The sequence below is a fragment of the Anopheles arabiensis genome, chromosome 3 (assembly GCF_016920715.1).
Source record: "Anopheles arabiensis isolate DONGOLA chromosome 3, AaraD3, whole genome shotgun sequence".
Taxonomy (NCBI): domain Eukaryota; kingdom Metazoa; phylum Arthropoda; class Insecta; order Diptera; family Culicidae; genus Anopheles; species Anopheles arabiensis.
Window position 1 is genome coordinate 91088293 of NC_053518.1, and position 22481 is coordinate 91110773.

At 46.8% G+C, this 22481-nt stretch overlaps 2 protein-coding genes across 18 annotated transcripts in view; both read right to left on the minus strand.

Annotated features, from left to right (window-relative positions):
* Positions 1 to 6773, minus strand: part of LOC120900454 (MAP/microtubule affinity-regulating kinase 3) — a 59891-nt gene extending 53118 nt beyond the window's left edge. For 7 of the 17 annotated variants that reach the window (XM_040307463.1, XM_040307468.1, XM_040307473.1 and 4 more), the window contains exon 1: positions 6452 to 6771. The gene's annotated coding sequence lies outside the window, so the exon portion shown is untranslated. Of the gene's footprint in view, positions 1 to 6309; positions 6413 to 6451 lie in introns of those variants that run through there. The other 10 variants (XM_040307472.1, XM_040307467.1, XM_040307475.1 and 7 more) reach the window with 8 other exon arrangements.
* Positions 1 to 22481, minus strand: part of LOC120900457 — a 67733-nt gene that overhangs the window by 17665 nt on the left and 27587 nt on the right. Inside the window, exon 2 of the mRNA XM_040307489.1 lies at positions 19359 to 20313. Within this exon, the coding sequence (XP_040163423.1) occupies positions 19359 to 19526 (168 nt within the window). The 5' untranslated portion in view covers positions 19527 to 20313. The remainder of the gene's footprint in view (positions 1 to 19358; positions 20314 to 22481) is intronic.

Consider the following 22481-nt stretch of genomic DNA (forward strand, 5'->3'; position numbering starts at 1 on the left):
TGGAAATGGGGGACCTGATTCTCGTTTGGCTCTACTTTCAGCTGATGAGATTTTAAGTAGATCAACACATATTTACCAAAGCGATCTTGCATCGAAGGACAAACGAAAGTTTACTTGAATGAACACATCATTAGAGAACATTTTGAAACGAACAATGCTGACGAACTTTGCTTTTATATCATTTTTACACCCCTGTGTATGACTGCCGCAATAGTGTCCTTATCTAGACGTCGATCTCTTACAATAGATGTAGTGAGATCGAACCTCGTATGGAGCGTACTTTTCCTAAGCTTTTGACTACGTTTAGAGCACATCGAAATGTCACATTAGGCTACAGCTTGTGGAAATATGTATATATTTCCGTCAAAAGAAAGAAAAAAATTAAACCAATGGCCCTGTTAGAATCCAATAAATATAATCACGACCGACTGCATTTTTGGAATCAATCTCTTATTCCTTATACATTCATGAGCCTCATCCAAAAAGCGTTTATTGAATAACAACACACTCATCCTATATGCTAAACCTCCTACACATGCCCTACACAGAAATGGATTGACAAATTGAAAATGGAAGGCCTCGTCGAGTAGGCGTCGTCCAAATCCGGTGGTCGATGGTGGTGGTATATCGCTATCCAAATTCGATCATTATTGATCTCTCTCTTGGAGCAGCCGTGTTCTACCCAAAACACACATGGCTTTTTGTGTAATGCTTTTCTAACCTGGCACGATGCGATAAACAGAGCATCCCAAAGGCTTGCAGAAATTGCCGTCTGACACAGATAATTCTGGAGACAGTCCAAAATGGTGGGGACTACTACTCCGAACACCGTCCAACACATGCCTCCGTGTGCTGCATCCTCCCACGATTCCAACACAGCCCACTGAAATCGAGGACGTCCGCACTACTCACCACACGGGGGTTGAAGGCACATTTGCATATATATAGGAGGAGCTGGAGAGCATCCGGCGGACAGCAAACGATGACGACAACGCGGCAACGAGTTATATAAAACGTGCAAAATAAAATGAACGCATTGGCATGATGCCCGAGCGATAGAACGGGCCGTTTGGTGGGGCGTTTTGTTAGGATACAGTCTGATCTCTTGTAGAGGCACGGTCATCGATGGCGTCTTTGGGTAGCTATTCTCTGCCCTGGAAGAACGTTTTATTGAGCTCCAAAGTACTTCCTATGCCATTTGCCGTCTTAGTCGTGAAAGTTCAAAATACATTATCTCACCCCAATGAAGATCGCCTTCTTCGTAGGTTTTAGTTTGTCTCAGGTTTCTTTTTTCTTAAATATACATAACGTTCCACCTTGAGAGATGCTACCCACTCAATGCCTGGTTGTCGGCCTGATGCTGATCAGGATGAAGCGAGAAACTTCGTCTCGTTCTTCCAACCAACCAAACACACACACACGTACACCCCTCGACCACAGCCCTAAGATTGGCGAATTGTGACCATAATCAATATAAATAGGCACTAATTGAACGTTGACAAGACGCCAAAGACGGGGACAAAACACCGTGCGCTGCTTTCCTTGCTGTCCGCCGTCTCTCGGTCTCTACATGGGCTGATGCTGGGGGGAGCAGATTGGCGATAATGATTGGAAGCTGGCGAACGTCGAGAACGTCAGCCAACAAGCCAGAGCACACCATCCCAGGGCAAAACGGGGGCCCAAACACGGGGCGCGCGTTCGTCGCTTGCTTGCACGTTCGTGTGTTCGTGTGAGGCGAAACACGAAAAAAGATGTACAATTTGTTCCAGAGCTGGTCCGGTTTTGTCGCTTCTTGGGCCGCCCATACCAAACAATGCCGTCAATTGGACCCAATTCCCCCCAGTTTAGTTAGTGAGCGAGTCATGCAAAATGGACCCACAACACACGCAAACAGATGTTTGGCTCCCCGGCTGTGAAAGTGTGGTGGCGGTGTGGCTGTACATCCAAAGAGCATTTTTAATACAAATTTCACTTCATTTGCAACTGTTTTATCACCCAAAGTGTACAGACGATCGCATTATCTAATATAATTTATGGTAACATTCACCGAACTCTTCCTTTTGGGGCGCGACTTTTAAAAGAAATTATCCAAAATTAACGTTAATTGCAAATCTCCTCCTTCCCATCTTTCGCCTCTCTGATCATCTTCAGTTGACCTTTCAGTTTCCTCAGTGCCACACCCCTCATCATCCTGCGAGGTGAGTGTCACTTTCACGTCCGCTAATTGCCGCCGCCGCCGTCGATGCAAAGCGGAAGGAAGAAAATCATCAACTCATAACTCGAGCTCGCAAAACTAACAAACGCCGCCAACACTACACTGCTGTGGTTGGTGAGTGTGTGTGTCTGGTGTGTAAAGTGTGCACACCAGACCCCGCCGCCTCGGCATTGTCGGCATTTTCGGGGCGGCTAATTTATGCGCGCACGAGATTTGCGAGATTGCGTAACGCGCCCTCCCCTCCTGCATGAGCGCAAATGATAATTCAAGGGGGAAATTGGTTACTTCCGGTGTTATGACCGAAGTGGAAGGGGGCTGGGAGAGACTTTTTTCTGTCTGGTTAGTGTCGAAGTGGAAGTTGTTTTATGGAATTTTTTTAAATTATTATTTTTCCTTTTTCCTGTGCAACATTCCAACCGAACGACAAACCACCGTCAAAAGGGATGTGCAGCAAAGCTATGCGCGGAATGAGCCGTTGCGCTGAAGCGTCGAATGTCGGTCGATCGCGATCCGTACACACACACACATGGCTAAAGGCAAAGGAATGTGTGCACAGTGTTGTTGCTGGTACTGTAGCTCGCAAGCAGGTCGTTTCGCTTTCGCAGTGCAGCACCACCAAACAGCACCAAAGAGGCAGCATAAGATGCAAGTATGCTCCCAACTCTCGGGGTACGTGTGTTTTGTGGCATTGTGGAAGACGAATGGGAGACGGAAAAAAGGTGGACGGTGGTAATGAGTGCGATTATCTAACACCGGTGTGGCCGTTCCGTACCGTCGAGTGCACCCCGCGCGACTACTGTGTGCAGGTATGTTGCAGTTGCATTCCTTCTCAGTTGAAGCGAAGATTTCCCTTTCATTCTCTCCTTTAGGCACACACAGAGACATGTGGAAATACACTTGAAAATGACAAATAAAACCCCATCCACCGCTCGGGGGGAGTTGCTCTGTGCGTGCCAAAGAAGGGTGGGCGGGGAGTGCGCGATTGCCGCACCCATCGAAACCCCTTAATTTCCCCTTCCCTACTGCTCAAGACCGAACACGTTTTAACGTTCGATCTTTTCATCTTTTCCTCTACTGCTGTTGCTGCTGCTGCTGGCTGTATCGCAGCGTGGCACAATTTTCGCTTTCACGCGCGTCCCTCCACACACTACGCCCTTCCTCCCCCTTTCTGCTCTTGGGTGTGTTCCCTTCTTTCCAGTTTGCCACACACAACACAGCGGCAGTGAAGATCACACACACACAACCCGTTACACACCGATTGATGTGGCTGTCTTGTGCACTCTTCTTCTTTTTCCTTTTTTGAAGGGTTTTGATGACGTCAAAAGTGACCGTTCCCAAACCGCCCTCCCTGGGTTGTTTTTTTTTTTCTTTTCGGGGAATGCTCTCGCATCCCCTTACAAACTTTCCCTTATCTCTTTGCTAAGTGATTTGCCCTCTCGCTCTTGCTGCTGCTGCCAAAAACACGAAGGAAACAATTAAAAAAGGTGTGCACGATAAAGTTTGGGGAAGAGGTGAAGGGTTGAACCTATGTTATCGGACTTGTGGAGGGGGGTAGGCTTATGTTGCGCGCGACAAAGGGAGATGGATTTGGAGCCGCGGCGATTGAATGAGTGAGCAGTTTAAACATTTTCCCTAATATTTCTTCTTTTTTGCTATATATATTTTAAAGCTCCAAAAGGAAGACGAACCGGTCTAAAAAAAAAAGAAGCCGGTTTTATTGCGGAACCGGTTTCGGTATCGGACATTTTGGGTGAACCGATAGGCACCTAAAAAGCAAGATATTGTGCTATTATCTTAAGACCGAATCGAAGCACAAACCCATCCGTTGTTTTTCCCTTGTTTTGTTGTTTGTTGTTGATTTTTTCAAATTGGAAGGAATTTCGAATCGGATTTTGGTTTTCTTATAAGGAATTCTTTGAAGGAATTTTTTTCACATTTTCGCAAGACCTCCTTAAGGAACTGAAACTTGAAACTTGATCTTCTTTTTGCAGTCTTTCTAGCATAACTCAATGTTATGATTCATACTGCGCCAATACAAATAATTAAAAAAAACACTCATCACACACACTCAGTTCCCCTTCTTTTCTTCCCCACCCCGTTTGGGTGAGCCATAAAAATAAACAAAACAATCACACACACACATATATACTCGTTCTCTCTTGGGGGCACTAAACGCACATTCTTCCACAGTACGTTTGATTAAAAATGCATCATTGCTTGTTTCAAGGAAAGCACACACACACACACACGCACACGTTCACACACTTGCTGGAAGGAGTTTGCATCGCACTTTTCCTTCTGTCGACTTGTCTTGTCGTCTAGAATTTGTCATTCCTTGCGGTAATACACACATTTACATTTCCAATTCACAAATCAAACAGAGTTGCCACATTGTGATGATGGAAGACGACGACGCAATCCCCTCAGAGTTCGTGCCCCACCGGACTGGCCACAAAAGCGGAATAACACCCGTAACACACAACTGTGCGCGTTCCACCGGATCTTCTTCTACAACATCCTGGCGCGGCAAAGGAAAATAACCTCGCACGACACACGACGACAAAGCAAGCTCCTCCAATCGCACCGTCACATAAAGGCAGGCGAATAAACCACCCCGCAGGCAGGTGGCGACAGTGTGTTAGCGATGAACCCACCGCACACAGAGAGAGGGAGATAACTCATTTAAATATTTGCCGATTTAAAATTCCTGCCGTTTTAATTAAAATCAAACATTAGGCAAAACACAACACCGACCAGGGAGGGCACACACACGCACACACACGACGATATGGTTGTTTTTGTTTCATTTTATCAGCTCAGAACAGGAAGCGACTGCAGCAGCAGCCGAACAGGATGAGATCACACCACAACGGTGGCGTCGGCGGCGGCTGTTGCTTTTGCTCAGCTGACGAACGGAGGAAACGTCCAACACTACTATGCCTACCGCACACAGTGCGTGTTTGTGTGGGTGATCTTTCAGAGGAAGCATTAGCAGCTCCCTCACACCTTTACACTCCGATACGCATTCTTTCGTGTTCTCGATCAACGATCGTGTTGTGATCGTGCGCGCGCGGTGAGATCACGATGGGGTCCGCGAACAACGGGGACAAAAACCCCCGCGCGCGCACGCACACACACGCACAATACACTGTCACACTCTGGAGGCTGCTTTACTGGCTTGAATTAATCCCTACACAGCACAAATAAAGGCGCGTAATAAATATTGCCATATCTTTCCAGTGCCGTTCTGACTGACGAGGGGGCGGTTTTGTGGAGAGCGTTTGGCAAATAACTATACACACACAACACCAAAGATATTCTGCGTACATGATCCACACACAAACAGAGGGTACCAACAATATATCGCCCCAACGGAGGCGATACATTTGAAATGAAAACGACACTGTTTGGAGCTGTTTTTATCTGTCGCGCACACACAACACGGCGATGACGATCGCACACACCAATGTGATCTTCTCCAGCGACCGCAACACACCGACACAGCCACAAAATAGTGGTCAATTTACAAAACGGCAGCGATTAAGGGCGTGTTGTGCGTTGGTATTTGTGGGTCTGGCCGTTTTTTTTTTTGGTGTGTGCGCACCGTCGTTTTGTGTTTTATTATTTCTTGCCGTTGATCTCGGAATGAATAAATTTCACTTCACCGGGGGCCGTTATGCTAATGTGACCGCGTACCGTTGCTGCCTGGTGATTGTGTGTGTGTGTGTACAAGGCAACCTACACCCTATGGTTGAATTTCAAAGCGATCTGCCTACACCCCCCGTCATCATCATCATCATCATCATAACGCATATTGTTATCTTCTCTATGATCACGGAAATCTCATCCGGATGTGGCACGCACGCACGCACAATACACGCATCGAAACACACACATACACACACAAACAAAGGAAAATGTATTTCCAATTACGCATACACAGACAGTGGTACATATTCACTGATCAAAAAAGATTGATCAGAAAATTAAACATTCTGTCCCACAAGTTCACCACCAAGCAACGAGCAACAACTGTGAGTGATCGTGTGCGATGGGTGACTCATTCTCTCATTGCGTTTGCTTTGAACACCCACCCATATACATTTGAAGTCGATGTACAATTCACACCCAAACGCACTTTTGGTTGCACTTTGCACTTTTGCAGCAAACGATCATTCCTTTGCGGAACAATCCCACAATCGCGATCATTTCCTTAAGAATGTGATCAAAACGAACCTCTTCTCTAAAACGTACGGAACAAATAAACTTCAAAGGCACACACTAAAACTGACGGTTTTTTTTTTAATAGAAAAGATCGTATTTTCGACGCGAAACTCAACGGAAAAAACGAACGGAAAAAAAATAATAACCGAAAAACTATCCGCTCGAACCGCACGAGAACCGGACGGCTCGCCTTGCTCGGCCGAGTTACGCGCGCGTTATGTCGGGGCCCCGGCGAAACGTTGCAAACGGCCGGAACGCCAACGGTGGAATAAAAACGGTCGGGTCCCGTCGAACCCGGGCCAGCCCATTCAGCCAGTCAGTCAGTCAGCCTCAGCAGCAGCAACTGCCGTCTTGTTGTCGCGCGCAAGAGCTCGCGGGGGCTGTGTTGTGGCGGGTTGGCATACAAACACACATACACACGCATCGATGGATGGCGGCGGCGTTTACCACACCACACCGCCGCATTACCACCAGCTGGGTGTTCATTCCATTACGCTCTCTCTTGCTTTACTCTCTCTCTCTCTCGCTCTCTTTTAAAGGGAACGCGCGTTCATCCAAAAGGTTCACTCTCACGCATGCGTACTGTTTTGGCGTTTGCTCTATGCTCTAACTATCGCTTTGGGGAAGGGCAAAGATGGGAGTCATTGCTCGTGAATCACCCTTCCCCCCCAGAAGCGTGTGTTGGCGCACAGTGGGGCCATAAATGGTTATGTTGCATTTACAGAAATTGTTTTTATATAGCTTATTTGTACATAAAATTACAATTATTATTAAGCAAATCAACATTAACATAACAAAAAAATATAATTTGTTGGTTTTGCCTCAAAATTAGAGGCTTTTTTGTAGTATTTAATAAACATTTTGCCTTTTAATTTGGTCATCCAGGCTTTGACCGCTGACAGTTTGACGTTTGATGACAATATGGGTGCGTGAGAGGAGGACAGCAAACTCGGTGCGAAAAGAGCGTAAAACTCGCTCAGCACTGCATCAAAATTGAGAGTTTGTTAGCTTCATTTGCATACATTTCTGCTCTGCATTCCAGCGTTGGTTCACTTTTATTGAGAGATTGAGAGAGAGAGAGAAACAAAGTTCACTCAATTCCATGTGTTTATTTGACAATCTCAGCTGCAGTGTTGCCAGACAAACATAACACAAGCGGGGTTTTAGGCTATTGTATTGTTTTATCCATCGCAATAAATGTCACCATGAATGGACCGAAATTAAAGGGCAGAAATCTATAGAGAGAGAGTGTAACTCCATTTTTTACGTGACTCTAGGCCATCGAAATAGTGACGCCAGATGATAACACAAAACAAATCAATAATGACACATTCTTATTGTTCGAGTAAATAAGTAAACAAAATTGAACACTTGTGTACACAAAACATTCGGGAGAGCTTCAATTTGTGGGTCGCTATATTCGTCGATCGTTTGGGACTAACGGAATAAAAACACACACACGCATAATGTGAGTCATTAAGCTAGCCCGCCAGCTCAACACACACAATGCCAAATCGACAGACGGTCGTAGCTTTGCCAGAATATACAACAAATGCTTTTCATGCTGTCATCATTTCCTCCCTCAGTGTCTACACTTTCGCAGCATGAAAGCGCCGCAATGGCTCCTCTTCCTCGGTCGTTCATATCCGACCCTAGAATTTCATGATTTCCTGTGCAAAACGACAACCTTTAAAGCAGGAGAAATAACTACCTGTTCGGGACCCATTTAGCTGCTCTCTCTGCCCACGGGTGCGCACATTACAACAGTGAAACCTAGCTTCCTCCCCGTACTTACATGAAATTGCCCCGAATCCCAAAAAAATATCCAAAACCCTCCGAAACGTCCACGTTGATGGTTTCACATGCTGTTTTTTTATTCATTTCACGTGCTGTTGCTGTGAGCAGGCGCGGTTGGGTCTCCCTTTTTCCCTTCCAAATGTTTATTTTTACCGTGTTTTTGTTTGGTTCGCCATAGGTCCTCTCAGTGTGAACACGACGCGCTGGACACATCGTGTTATGCTCGTATGCCCGGTTGTTTCTCTGCCTATTATGACCCTCCCGGCCACAAGCACACAATTACTGAGGGTGGGGGTGGAAAATCGAAAGCCTACAATCATAGTAACGCCCATCCGCCGGAGGAGTAAGTTCTAAGGTACTGCAAGCAACCTCAATCTCAGGCAAAGTCAACGAAAGATATTTGAAATTTGATGACTACCACATAGACACACACAACGAGCGAAACGCGGGACATAATTTAGCTGTAACGAGAGATCATGTTATCTTATTTTATGGGTGATTATGCTCTACACAGCTTATCTCATCACAACGTAACAGAGTCCAATTATCACCACAAACGACGATGGCATATTTGGCCAAGTCCAGCAAAATCATCAAGACAAAGGCAGCAGGAACTGAGCAAATTGTGCACTATCGTTTGATATAATACAAATATTGCCAAGGATTCGGTCTCTCTCTCGCGACCTTCCGGGGTTTGTTTGAGGCACACGGACACGAGCCCCTTAGACTGAAACGTATCCCGCGGCTGAATATAAATAGAAACATAAATAAATCGCCCCTTCCAGCGAATTGAAATGCTCAATCAGCAATTTGATATCGGAAAGCTGAAAGAGAAAATAAAACGCCATAGTGAATTGAATTCTAGCAGTGCGAAGGACGCCCACGACGACCACAGAATAGGTTTCTACTGGATGTCTGGATATTGATACGCCGATGACTCTTCGATCATCGGAAATAGCATAATACCCCGCCGATGATCTCTATTCGTTTGATTCCATTTTCTGCGTAAGTAATTGAATTTGACGGAAGAAAATGGAACCTGATAACATTAACGGGATAATGCGTTATAAAAGAATGTTTCGATGTCGCTATTACGTACTGGACATATCAATTCTTCTATTCCAGATCTGTATCCCCCACAAAGATCCATCGTGTCGTCCAAATTTACACTTCCAGCGGTTACTTCCAGTGCGAAGTGGTACACATCTTCCAAAAACGGGCCAAAAATGATGATGGTCCACACCGAAAACAAGTGACCCAACTTCGGAGTGCCGAAAAAAGTGACGAATGAGGAGGTAGTAGCGTGTATCTTCAAGCGCGAGTCAAAGATTAACACGACGAACTATTTATAGCTGGACAAACACATCAGCGCAGGACCACGAGATGATACTCAGCAGCAGCGCAATGCAAACACAGGAGAGCCTCAGAGCTCAACAACAGTCACCCACCCCACAGCCACCCATACACACCACCTATATATCACGTGTTGCGGGAGACGCTTCAGAAAACGGGTGAAGCTTTCGTGATAAAACTTACAACACACATTCACACGAAAAAAAAAACTTCCACTCCGCTAATATCTTGGAGGTGGCAAGTCTGGCACGCTATCTTAAGTAATTTATTGTCGACAGTTAGCACAACGTGCCTGGCGTCACGGGTAAGGATCTAACGGGGAGGAGGTCCACACAAACTTTGGAGACTCATGGAGCATTTCGGGCTATCCTTCTCTCTCTCTCTCTGTTGGGAAATAAAAGATCTGAAAGATCGCTACTCCCCAGGCGTATCTTCAAACTCACACCCAAGTACATCAGCACTTGACACGCCGGGCAGAGAGTTGACCAGCTGACAGCAACATCTCGGATGTCCAATTCCGGTTGCCACCAGCGCGACTCTTCATTGACTTCATAAAGCGGACACCTCCCGAAACGTCCCTAACCCTGGTTGGAACACGTGAACACACACGATCAGCACTCGCTACCTCGGTGCAGGAAATACCCGCGATAACTAGCATATTCAAGGAGCAACAAGGCGGCAAACATGCGCGTGCGCACCCGTGCTGACCACTTTAAACAACGCCTGCTGGGGTCACGGGCGGAGGAGATGCAGCAAGGCGCGAGATCCGGACGCGTTTGCCGTTGATCCAATTTATTACCTCCACATACACACACACACTCACAGCTCTCCAACGACTGGGCACAATCGTTGAGAAGCGGGAGGGCACGAGACAGGGCGAGACTACAACAGAAATAGATACCATCAATTGGAGACTTTGCCAAGGTCACGAGCGGCCTGTGTCAAAACCCATCGCGTTGAGTAGTTATCCGGCGGCATCAGCATGTGCGCTACTGTACCCTTGACTTCAAAATTGTTTCACTTTCGCGTGGAATTTGATTTCCCAATTGCATTCCACCAAGTCCAGCGCGTTCATTCTGACGCCCTCGGAGATGATGATCGAGAGCGTGATCTTCACACTGTGTGCGCCGCCTACGCGCGGCACACCGAAAATGTACGCTAATTTGAACCGCTTCAATTAAAGATGGACGCTAAATAAAGCTCATAATTGCTGGCGTCAATAACCTACGCCAGCTCTCTTGGCCCAGCAGCGTCTTGCCTCTCCAGAAGTGGAGGTGGAGAGGGCCTCAGAGCTATTGAGAGTAGCGAAGAAGAACCTTCCTGCCCCAATGGGACCACCTCCCTCCTCTACTTCCTGCAGGTCTCTCTCGCATGCAAATGTTTGTCGTTTTAATTTGCGTGTTTTGATTTGCACTCTTACCAGCGATAAACGCCCGCTGAAGAAGCACACAGTGTAGCGTCGTGTGTTGCTTATCAGTGCGGGCTCTTTCCTCATGCTTCCTACTGCTGCCGAGCGCAAACTGTAACGCGGAGCAGGCGAAGTCAACACAGTGTATGTCCCATCCCTCCGTAGATGAGGGCGACAGGTTCTGGGAGGATAATAATTCCCTTCCCACTGCTCTAAACACACAGCGACAGCGACCTGGGTGACTGGGAGAGCGCATCTGTACGCGTTATTGAAGCTATAAACATCGCCCGATAGATCTCACACGCCACAACAAAGTAGAATGTCGGCGCAAAAAGTCTTCCATCGTTTATTGACATCAGGCAGGTTGTAATTGCACACACTCGGCAGTGCTCGGGAGCATTTACCGACGACACTGACGTGACGACATCGCGGAGAACTACTTTGAAGGAAGGTTCTTGGTGGGGAAATAAATTACGCGCTTATCAGTTTGTTTAATTTTGCAGCAGCCATCTGCCAAGAACGCTAGCTCCAAACACACACACACACACAAACGCTTCCGCCCTGGACCCAAAAAGGTCAACGACGCATAGTGGCCGCCACGCTGGGTAGTACATTTCCATGACAATTCTACCAATTGGGGTTACCCTTATTGGACGAATGCAGGTAATGCACCACACACACGCCATGTGAGTGAGCGTAGCGTGGCAGGCGGAAGTGCCAAGGCAAGTTGGTTCTGTGTGTCAATCGTCCACAGCCCCGGTGTACAAATACTGCTAACTGAACGGTAGGAGAGCGGAAAAGTACAACCAATTTGACCCTGCGCATTCCACCCAAGTCGGAGTGTTGTGTGTTTGTCGTCACGAAGGAAGTTGTCTTCTAATGGTGTCACACACACACACATACGATAATCAATAAGGTAAACACGACAACGACGCACTCAGCAACACAACAGTAACAACTTCCGTTAGGTTACAATCGTAGCTGCGATACCAAAGAGCGCTCACGACCAAACAATCCCCAGTAAGCGCCTAAATGACGACTCACCGCACAGCGTCTCCGTGTCGGTGCGAACAAGCTTTTTCGACAGGTGCAGAGCTTGGCGTTTGAACGCACCTGTGTGTGTGTGTGTGTGAGGGTAAAAGCTTCAAGATTGATTGTACCGGTTTTTTTGAAAGTCGCGTGGAACGTGGTGGTGTGCGTGAAGGGCGCCACACGATCGCGGCGATTCAGAGAGCAATGTGTGCGTGTTGATGATTGGTTTTACAGCGTGGTTAACGGACAGCGCGTGGATTAACCCTTCCAGCGGCCTCCTGCTTCTTTTTGCGTCCTGCTTGAGAAGACATGAGAGAGCCGAGCGTCGTCTGTGAGTCATTCCACATCAAGCCAAGTGTTGCTTGAGAAATGGACTGCGGAAAAAAGGTGCAAAAAGAAGCGGTTTTATGTACAGGCGATCTTTCACCGTTCGCTTCTCTTTTTTTGGAAGTCGCCACGTGACCATGGTTTTCTTCCAATTCTTTACGAGCTGTAAACAAGAAACACACATCTTGCTTTGCTTCTATTTTAAGAGGCAAGTGTTAGGATTTGAGATACTCTTCCGGTTAGAAATTACGCTTTTTCTCTCTCTCTCTCTCCGGAAAGTACCTACGCAATGCAATATCGACAACAACCGGTTATGGGGTTCGATTCTTCTCATCCTTTCCATTCCTTTCCATTCGCACTTATGACTCATCGCCGTCAACACACGCTCGGTGTTGCCCAAAAGGCCTTTCGCTAAGCGTCTCTGCCACCGCTCCGTTTCAAGCTTCTTACGCTTCTCAGTTTCCCGATTTAAGTCCATGGTGGTGTGAGTGAGTTGTCTTAAAGAGGGAAAAAATGTCCTCAGAAACACACCCACCACCCGAAATCGCGTGTCCAAAAATGGGCACCCCACCACCACCGCGCGCAGGGTTACTTCCATATATTCTGTGTCGCTTTCTGTGTCTGGTCGTTGATCTTGAGCCAATTTCCAGCGTGTGTTTCGCATTCGGCTCTTAATTTGTGTGGATGCAAGGCATGGGTAACAGGAACACATCTCGGATTAGACACATTTTTATTGAGTTATTTTGATATTCTAAATATACTTTAAACGTTTTATTTTCCCTTCTAGAAGTGCTAAAAAGGCAGCTCCTCGTCAACAACAAAGTTTGGAGCAATGTAACAAAAAAATCAAAATAAAAACATGCTTATCCAAAACAACCTCGTTATCAAAATGTCAGCAAAATTTCATGCACCATTTATGTTATTTTTTGTTGCAGTTTAATCTATGGTTCGTTTAATCTACCCCCTCCCTTTAAAGCTTCGATTCAAGAAACAACATGGCAGCGGTAGTGTGTGGGTAGGTAGGGCCCCAGAGAGAGAGGTTCGATAATAATTGGAGCATGCCCCGAGCAGTGACTGGCTCTGCACATACTCGCGCGCTTGTGTGATGCATCCATTATTGCATCGACAACAACACGTCCTCGTCATCGTCATCGTCGTCGTCGTGGCAGAGTGCACACTTTTGCAAGCAAAAACGTAGACCGACCGGCAAGGTAAACGGCAAAAGCAACGAAATAAAACGACAACAAACAACACAAAAAACATGAATCTGTTCCATTGCACTACACGCGCTCAATTGCGTAATAGCGACGGGGTTTTTTTGTGCTTCTTATGTGTACTCCCATCATGCGCGATCCATGCTATTATGTGCGCGCGGCGAGCGGGATCATTTTGCGTAAAATTGAAATCGAATCCAATGCGTTCTGGTGAGGAGATGTGGGGAGATGTTTGCCTCGTTTCGCGTTCGTTGCTGAGGAATCGAACTATGAACATTATTTCCATCGTGTTATTATTTTATACACACACACACACTTGGGTCCCGATCCTTCTCCTCGAACGTTTCCGCGAGATACCGATCGGCCACGGTTGGTGCTGATTAATGTGCGGCGGCGGTGGCTGTTGCCCCTTTCCCGACACAGGAAGGAGTGCAAAGGAGCGTAGAAAATTACCACCAATTATTGTGTCTGCCCTTTTGGGCTTTTGATTTTGCTTGCACACAGACAGACACACACACATAGGCTTTTTCGCGCTCCACCTACGTCCACAGCCACATCCCAGACAGAAGGTGGGAAGGAATGAGGGAAATATGCAGCATGTAAAGTAAACGCATACGCATAGAGATCCCTCAGCAGGCGATTGGTGGGCGATAAAAAAATCGTGAAGGTGATGAATAACCGGGGAACTCACACACACACACACAGCCGACGGATGTCGGTTTAATAACCTATCATTTGAATGCCTAATTTCCTTTTCCCGAGCGAGCGCTGGAAGAGAGCAGCACGTTGCATTTACACCCACACAACGATGCCTGGTGGCCTGGTCTATGTTTTGAGGGGGTGGTGGAAAAGACCCAACTAAAAGTGTTCGTTCGACACACACACACAACAACAAGCCAACTTCAGAAGCACATAAAAATACCACGTAAAAATTCTTCGCTCAAGAGCGAGCAGCAGCAGCAGCAGCAGACACGCAAATTCAAACGGCTCGCGCGTCTGTCAAAACACAACCTAGAGGAAGAATGCGCGAATGTGACGGGTGCCCTCACTGATTTTCCTTTTTTCTGCTTGCTTCGGAGATCATCGAAAAAGTGTAATTGTGTACGGCGAGAGCGGCTACATGGGGAAAAAAAACACGGGGGATTGAGAAGAACGCGTTAAAAATGTCTCGCGGAAGATGTGACACACACACAGCACAGGAGAGAGGTGGCGTAAAGAATTGGCGAACGAAGGGGGAAAAAGGGGGAGACCACCGGAAGGTTTGTTAAAAACGGCACAGGGAACACACAAAGTTTTATAAATAGCTCTCCGCAAAAATCCAACAACCTAGCTACACTCTCTATACTACAGACAGGCAAGCAGCAGCAGCAGTATACAACAACATGCCAAATGAAGCGAGTGAATATCGTGACTACCAACAACAACACGTCAGATGGGATGATCGGGAAGAAGGAGGAGGGCACACAGGTTCGTGTTACAGGGAAGATCTTTTCCCGAAGCACCACGCGTGCGATGTTTGGAAGTTGTTGGTGGGTTCAATCGCGTTTTTTCAAGGTGAGCTGCATCAACCGCATCGACGAGAGCGCCGAGCGGGAAAATCGGGAACTAAAGAAGATACTTCAGGGGTTTCTGAGACCTTAGTGTTTCAAAGGATGGCGTAAATATCAATTGCAGAAGACTTAATCATTTTATAGTAAATTATAACATACTTAAATATTTTATAGTAAAGTAATTTAATTATAGAAGCTATAACATCATACTCTTACACCAAAGACGCTTAATAGTGTCACTGCACGTTGCTGCCATCTGTTGGAATCCAACGGAACCAAAACACGCCAAGCTGAATAGTGTTCGTTTTTTCTTTATTAACTGAAAATTTCCATTTTACTTGTGAAGCCATCATACTTATCATAGTACACTTCTCAAAACAAACACGCTCCTAGCCCATCGCTTCATTCGGAAAACACAAATAGAGGAGAAGCCTTCCGGAAAACCTCCCAATTAATTTAACCCCTTCTTTCATCCTTTTCAAACGACATTAACGAAGACCCCCTCCTTCTTCACGATGTGTCTCTTTCGCTCTCCCTCTATCTTCCTCCATGTTGGGAACTTTATCAGAATGTGAAATATTCATCTCCAACAAGCGCCCACGCGCTTCCCTCCACCCGTTGGATGATTTTTGAAAAGATGATTTCGATTTTCCACGAACTCAGCTTCCCTCTCTCTCTTGGGTTTTCCACCGTTCAGTGCGTTTCCGTCGGTAAACCCTGCTCACAAACCAAAACCCCCACACTTCACCCGTGGAGGGGAGCAAAATTACTTCATCAAGTAAAAGTGGAGCTCTCTACTGGGCTGGCGGCGGTGGCGCGGCTGCTGTGTTGCGGTAAAGCATCCTTTTTGCATATTTTTGCCATTTTCCTTGTCTTTTTTTCTTTTTTTGTAGTGCGCTTCAGCTCTACCACGACGACCACAGAACGGCTGTAATAGGGCTTCGTCGGTCGGCGGCGTGTTTTTCCCAGTTTTCCGCCAGTGGATAAAGTTCAAGAGCGCTGCTTGGGAAATAATTTACAGCTCATCCTGTGTGCCCTCTCCTGCTGCGAATGGGTCAAATGTATAAAAACGGCGCGCGCTTTTGGAGAGCTTTTCTTTTGCAACTTTTTTATTGCTGTGATAAAAAGGAATATCTTTTGCAGTTGGAACGCTTTTGTGGCATTGGGATGTAAATACTTTTACTCGAACATAAACTCGGAATCATCTCCGTTTGTGTGCAAGACTACCAAAACAAAGGATACGAGTTTCATATTTCTCGAAAAACCAAACGACTCCAAACAACACACTTCAATAACTGGGAGGAAATGAGGCGCGCGTCTAATGTCTGCAAACATATTGACGACCTCCTGTCAGCGCGCGCTGTCGATTTATTGTCCCTACCGCGGGTTGTAATTTGCAATTGAAATGTAAGGCTCGCTTTCGTGTTCCGACAGCTCGCAGCCTTCGCGTAGCTACCGGGGACCACACCCATCTCTCAGTGAAGATGGGCTCAATTTCTAGCATCCCCAACTCTCACTGACTGCGTGCTCTTGTGCCGTATCATACCGACGTCAGCCTTTCCGTGAACCAGACCTTCCACTACACCATATTTCTTATCAGTTCAAAGCCATCCTTGACAATTGCTGCGGCACACGGGCGCCTCAGCAGTTTGAGTTTTACACAAAATGCACTCACCAGGGGAAGGAACGGAAAGAACCGCGCATCAAGCGCTTTCCATTTGCACGCGTGAACGGTGCGCTGTCGAAAACGCTGTTGTCTCGAGGGTTTCCATTATCCTTTCCGGCATTATCATCCCGCAGCAGCTTCAATAGCAAGGTCCGGAGTAAATCATACAAATATACACTCACGGACTCTTCACGGTCGCAGCGCACAAGTCGAGAGTGCATCGCCAGAACAGAAAGGAAATAGCCGGGAAAGGATTCTACATTTCCCGTGCGGTGACGCGGTCTCATCATCATTAACATCATCATCATCGTTGTCGCACGCTGCTCGTCAGCGCACAACTCATTTAAGATGCATATTTAATGAGCGCACACCCCCAAGAGCGCTTAAGTGGGCGTAAAAATGGAGTACACACCGCGCGCTCGACGAACCGCGCCGTATGCAAAACACAACGGGGTGAGTTATCTCTTCAAACTGGATGGGGCATTGGGGATGCATTAAACATGGTTCATACTATGCACATCCACCACCACCACCACCACCACACTACACCAAAAACCAGTATTGCACCCACATGGTATGAGTTCGACAGCCCTGGAACCGCGCCCAGGACGCATCCTACCAGCCGACAAGACAAATGGGAATTAATTTCTAACAAGAACAGTCAATATGTTGCAGAGAGCGTGTCCTTCGTCGCTTCTGCTGGCGCTCTTGCCGGTGGCAATGCCAGGCACAACACAGAACGCGAGCGTACACGGGGGTAAGGGTAAATAAATTTATGAAATCACCACGCACAACGAGAACGATCGTGCCTCCGGTAGTAGAGCTCGAAGGCAGATGAAATATGCAGCACGTCGGAGAAGGTCACACACGCGTGCACGTGTGCGCACACCACAGACTTTTCTAGACGGTCAAAGGTCTGGAGTTCACCGATAACTCCCGGTATATCGCAACGGAAGATAGCTTTTCGAGGCTTCTGTGGGACCATAAATAAGAGTTTCTGCACCAGACTGTGAGGGGAATGGTACACACTAGAGCACACCAGATCGAAGATAGAGTTTAGCTCATTTGTTTTGAAGGCATCAACATTCCAGTACAGCAGTTAAAGGGAGAGTTATTAGACGCAAGGAATAACTATTGATGAATATCTCAGGATATTTGTGGTGTACCAATTTGTTGGAACATTCCGTTCAATTTCCAAATGTACATTCTACAAGACCTGGAAAATGGATTGTATGTGTTAGAACCTGTCTCTACTTTCCTGGAATTCATTTTCCTGGAATAGCCACGTTCTTGCTCAAGACATCCAGCGCCTGTCAACATCGAAAGCCTCCAGGGAGTAGAGCTTGTTGATGTTTTTCTTCTCTACTCTATGCGAAGATGTTGGAGAGGCTTTAGACACACGTGCCTAAAGCGGAAGTACACAGTCAGGTGCTCTTATGCATTATTGATTTTATCCCTTCTTCCCTTTTCCCAGCAGAGAACACGAACAAGCTGCTGGAAAAAAAAGCAAGACATCCGTTTTCTGACGTGCGCACTCACGGGGTCGCCTCTCCAAGATGAAGAAATAGACACGACACACAACATATGCCATTGAAAATGGATGGAATGATGGAATGATCACTCAAACAGGATAAGCAAACGCTTTCGGGCAGTAAATATAATTCCCAGGAAGAGAGTTTGCACAGAGTTGAAATTTCAACGGAATGACGTAATTTTAGGACATCAATCGCAATCGAAAACTCCTCCAATGCAGTTTGCCTACATATCGGAGAGGATGAGAAGTTTGAATGTTTAAGAATGGTTACAGGAAAAGAAAAAGAACGGTAGTTCCGTAATGGACCAGAAGAGTTATGTTTTATTTGGAAGGGAAATTGACACTCGTTACCATGTAAAATGTATTGAACATACACACCACCACACATTCTACGCTGGTTTGGCCTGGTATCCAGGAAACATCATGCTTTGCGTCCATCAATAATTCAATCCCAACGGGAAGTTGGCGTTCGGAGGTCGGAAAAGAAGGAAAGCCCCAACTTTTGGAGCTTTTCCCCTATCGATTACGTGACAGGGTGCAGTTAGATGCAGCTTTATGGAACTGCTGCGGTTAAGAATAATCCTAATTTAATTTTATTTGACCTCGTTTTAGTTCGCTGATAAACATCCAATTACAGGCAGCGTCTTTTTTGGATGTTTGTTTTTGGTTGTAATATCTGTTTCACCATCACCACACATGTATGTTTGTTTGAACAAGAACGGACGACACGGTTTGTACCACAAAGCACACGAAAGTTGTGACTCTTACGAAGAAAAAAAAAGCATTTGAATTTGACAGAATACAAATTGTACAACGACGACATTGATTCTCCCACATTTGAACATAATGAACCCCTTTGAAAAAGCATATTCTCCCGAAAGCACAATAAAAAAAGACGATAATACAACAAAATTTGTCGGCGATAACAATTCCCCAGCATGTTCGACAGGCATTAACCGCAGCCAGAGTGTAATGGACAGGCGGCGATGGCGTTTTGCTGATGAAAGCTACCCGTAACCAGATGAAATGATCACTTACCCGGCTGGTGGACGAGCGGATCGATTTGTTGCCGGCCGAGTTGCTGTGCGAGTGCGATTTCGGTTCCATCTGGGCGGCGCACTGCACCGGGGCGCCACTGTTGGTGATGTGGTCGGCCGGCAGCGACTCCGGCACCGTCTGCAAGGTGGTTCTCATCGTGGCCGACATCGTCGTATTGATTTCACAGGCTGCCGCGGCTATACTGTTGCTGTTTGCTGCTGCCCTCTTAACTGAGGAAGATCTCCTAAACGCTCGGGAACGCTGGATGTGTTGTCTCCTTCGCAAGAACCACCGAACACCGTACACCAAAGCGAACGCTCACGAAACGCGGGCTTTCGGCCGTTTGTTAATTTTTTCGATTGCTTTGCACTTGCACCCTGCCTGCCAACAGCAACCGCCACTGCATCACTGTAAAACGTACCCCAAAAACTTTTTGCTTTTTTCCTTCCGAACGCACGCACACTCAAACGCTACTGGCAGAAATGCTCACATAGGTGCATTGCGCACACACCAGGACACTGCACACAGCACCCTGGGGATATGGGGCTTGACCAACTACTACAGGGAGTCACCACAACCACAACACACACACACACGCGCGCGCGGTATTGACCAGTCGGGAATCCTGTTCTCCGTAGCTCCTTATGGGTCCGCGCCGGTTGCTACACTACCGAAAAACGAGACTGCTGTTACAGTGCTGCTTCTTCAGCAATGTTGCGACAACCTGGAGCTGCTGCTGGTCGTTGCCGTTGAGGTGGTGGTGGTGACGGTTTTCTGCTTTCTCGGCTGCACCGAAACGTTTTCCATTCTCACCGGAAGCACACACATGCACCGAGGGATCGGCTTGGGGAGCTTCTCTTCCTTTGCTTCGGGGCTGCTTGTACCCGTCACGGAAGCTTACAAGCTTCAGAAGAGACTCACGCACATGCACGGCGTCTACCGCTGTTCACACCATCTAAAACAAGCAAAAGGGAAGTATAATTAGTCTCATTGGAGTCGCATATATAGATATAAGAGGCTGTGAATAGCAAAAAAAAAACAGAAGATGAAACGAAATAGTAGAGAATTCTATTTCCCCAAAGACTCCAATGTTTCGTCACTTCCATTCGATTTCGATTCTTATAGAATACTCTTTCCCAACATGTCTCAAACACACTCCAGTACGGAAACCACAAACAAACAAATCTCCTTTCCAACCCAGAGCACCCTCAGCAGGCGACACCTGCTTCACCAACAGCCATAACTAACAGTCCGCCAACGGTAAAATGAAGATTTATTGGATGCTCCAATGCCTCGAAGGCCCTGCCGCCCCCCAAAAGCTCATCCTCGTAATTACCGCAGCAAGCGGATAAGGAAACGTCCCAGACAGGCACATGCAAAGACAGGGAGAGGAGGATGTTCCAATTCCAATCGATTATTGAACGGACAGCGGACAAGCACACCCCGAACGGCGGACATGCGATCATAATGCAAGCGGAACGAAAGCATGAGACTTCCTTTTTGTGTGCGGCGATGGAAAGGATATCAAACGCTCACACACACACACGCAGACTGATCCTTAGGTTCTCATGGGGTTCAGGTATCGTTCTCTATCTTTGTTGATTTCCCTGCAGTGTCCCCACCGGGTGAGAACTAATGCCGGCTGTCGTCACGTCCTACAGAAGAATACACCCGTAACCTTTGGAGGAGGCTTGAACGGCTTGCGAAATGCCTGTATATTTCTTCAGCACGGTGGACTTGGTTGAGACGTGCCCTCTGCACTGACCACCGACGACAGCCAGTTGCCTACTTTGCAATTAAAAGAAGGTCTCTTTCCCAATGAAGAAGATGATGACGCACGGCACGGATACGTTGGTTCACTTTGTAGGAGGTCCCTGGCACGGAGACGCAGTTCTGTTTTGGAAAGAGAAAGAGAGTAAAGAAAACACAAATTAGTATCGATATAAGGTCAGCGTGTTTCAAAGGCAACAGGATACGGAATAGAAACGAATTCTTCGTTTGGACATCGTAAAGTTGGCTCGAGTTATGTTTAGAACGGTGGCGCTGAAATTGGGACCAAGTTCTCGTGCTACTCATCCATCACATAAGGTCAGGGGCGCGCGTAAATCTAATCTTATCGATCGCTATTCCGAGAAGCATAAGCGTGCCTATTTTTATGACAAATTGATGCATACATCTCGCTAAAGCCTTCGGAGAAACATTAAAAACTAAGATCAAACAGTCTTTAAAGCGATCAAAACAACAATCCAATATCATACCTCGCAGGTTGAACTAACCTGTTCGAAAATTCCCTGTACACCGTTTGATTATCGGACCGAAACTTGATTAGCACCTCTGCCCTGTATCTCAGCCAACAACAGCTTTGCCGTTAATTAACGTCAGCCGATATGTGTAGAGAGATACCTGAAGCAGAAGCAGAACTTCTGCTCTACACACGTCAACATCTACACGCACGGCACCACTGCCGCATCACGGACTTTCACTGACAACAAACACGCACCTTCTTCTCAACCTTGCGCGGTCGACATTTTGACGCTAATTGACGTGAAAAGCCTCTCGGTTTCGAAGATTCAACCCCCAGTTCAAGAGGGGAAGGTGGGTGGGTGTTACTACGGTAGCGACAGTCTCACCAGATCAATATTAGGATAGTTCAATCAAGCGTCATCTTTCTGACAGTTCTGCGGGGGAATAGGCAGAGCGCACTCCTTCGTTTCACATCAAAAGGTTGCCTTTGGTCGGAGATTTGTGGATTTCTGGTGTGTTCGATGGTTTTCTGAGGGGTGAGGCGATGAATTCGAACTCAATATTGAAAAGCCCACAACCGGTCTTGTACATGGTCTATGTGTTTGTTCGGATAGGCCCAACGAACGCTAAAAGGGATGCACAGCGATCAGCGTGTGAGTGAGAGCATTTATAGGATGTAAAGGATGAAATTAAGGTTATTCTTGCGGATCATAAAAATAGAACACCACTCCATTTATCTGGAAAAGACTGGAACATCTTGTACAGAAACACAAACACACCCGAGAAGAGCAAAAGGCGCCCCAGTGAATGCAATGGAAGCGAAACGAACGCAGGGCGCCCGTGTGTTTGCAGGACAAATTTACACGCTTCCAAGAGCCT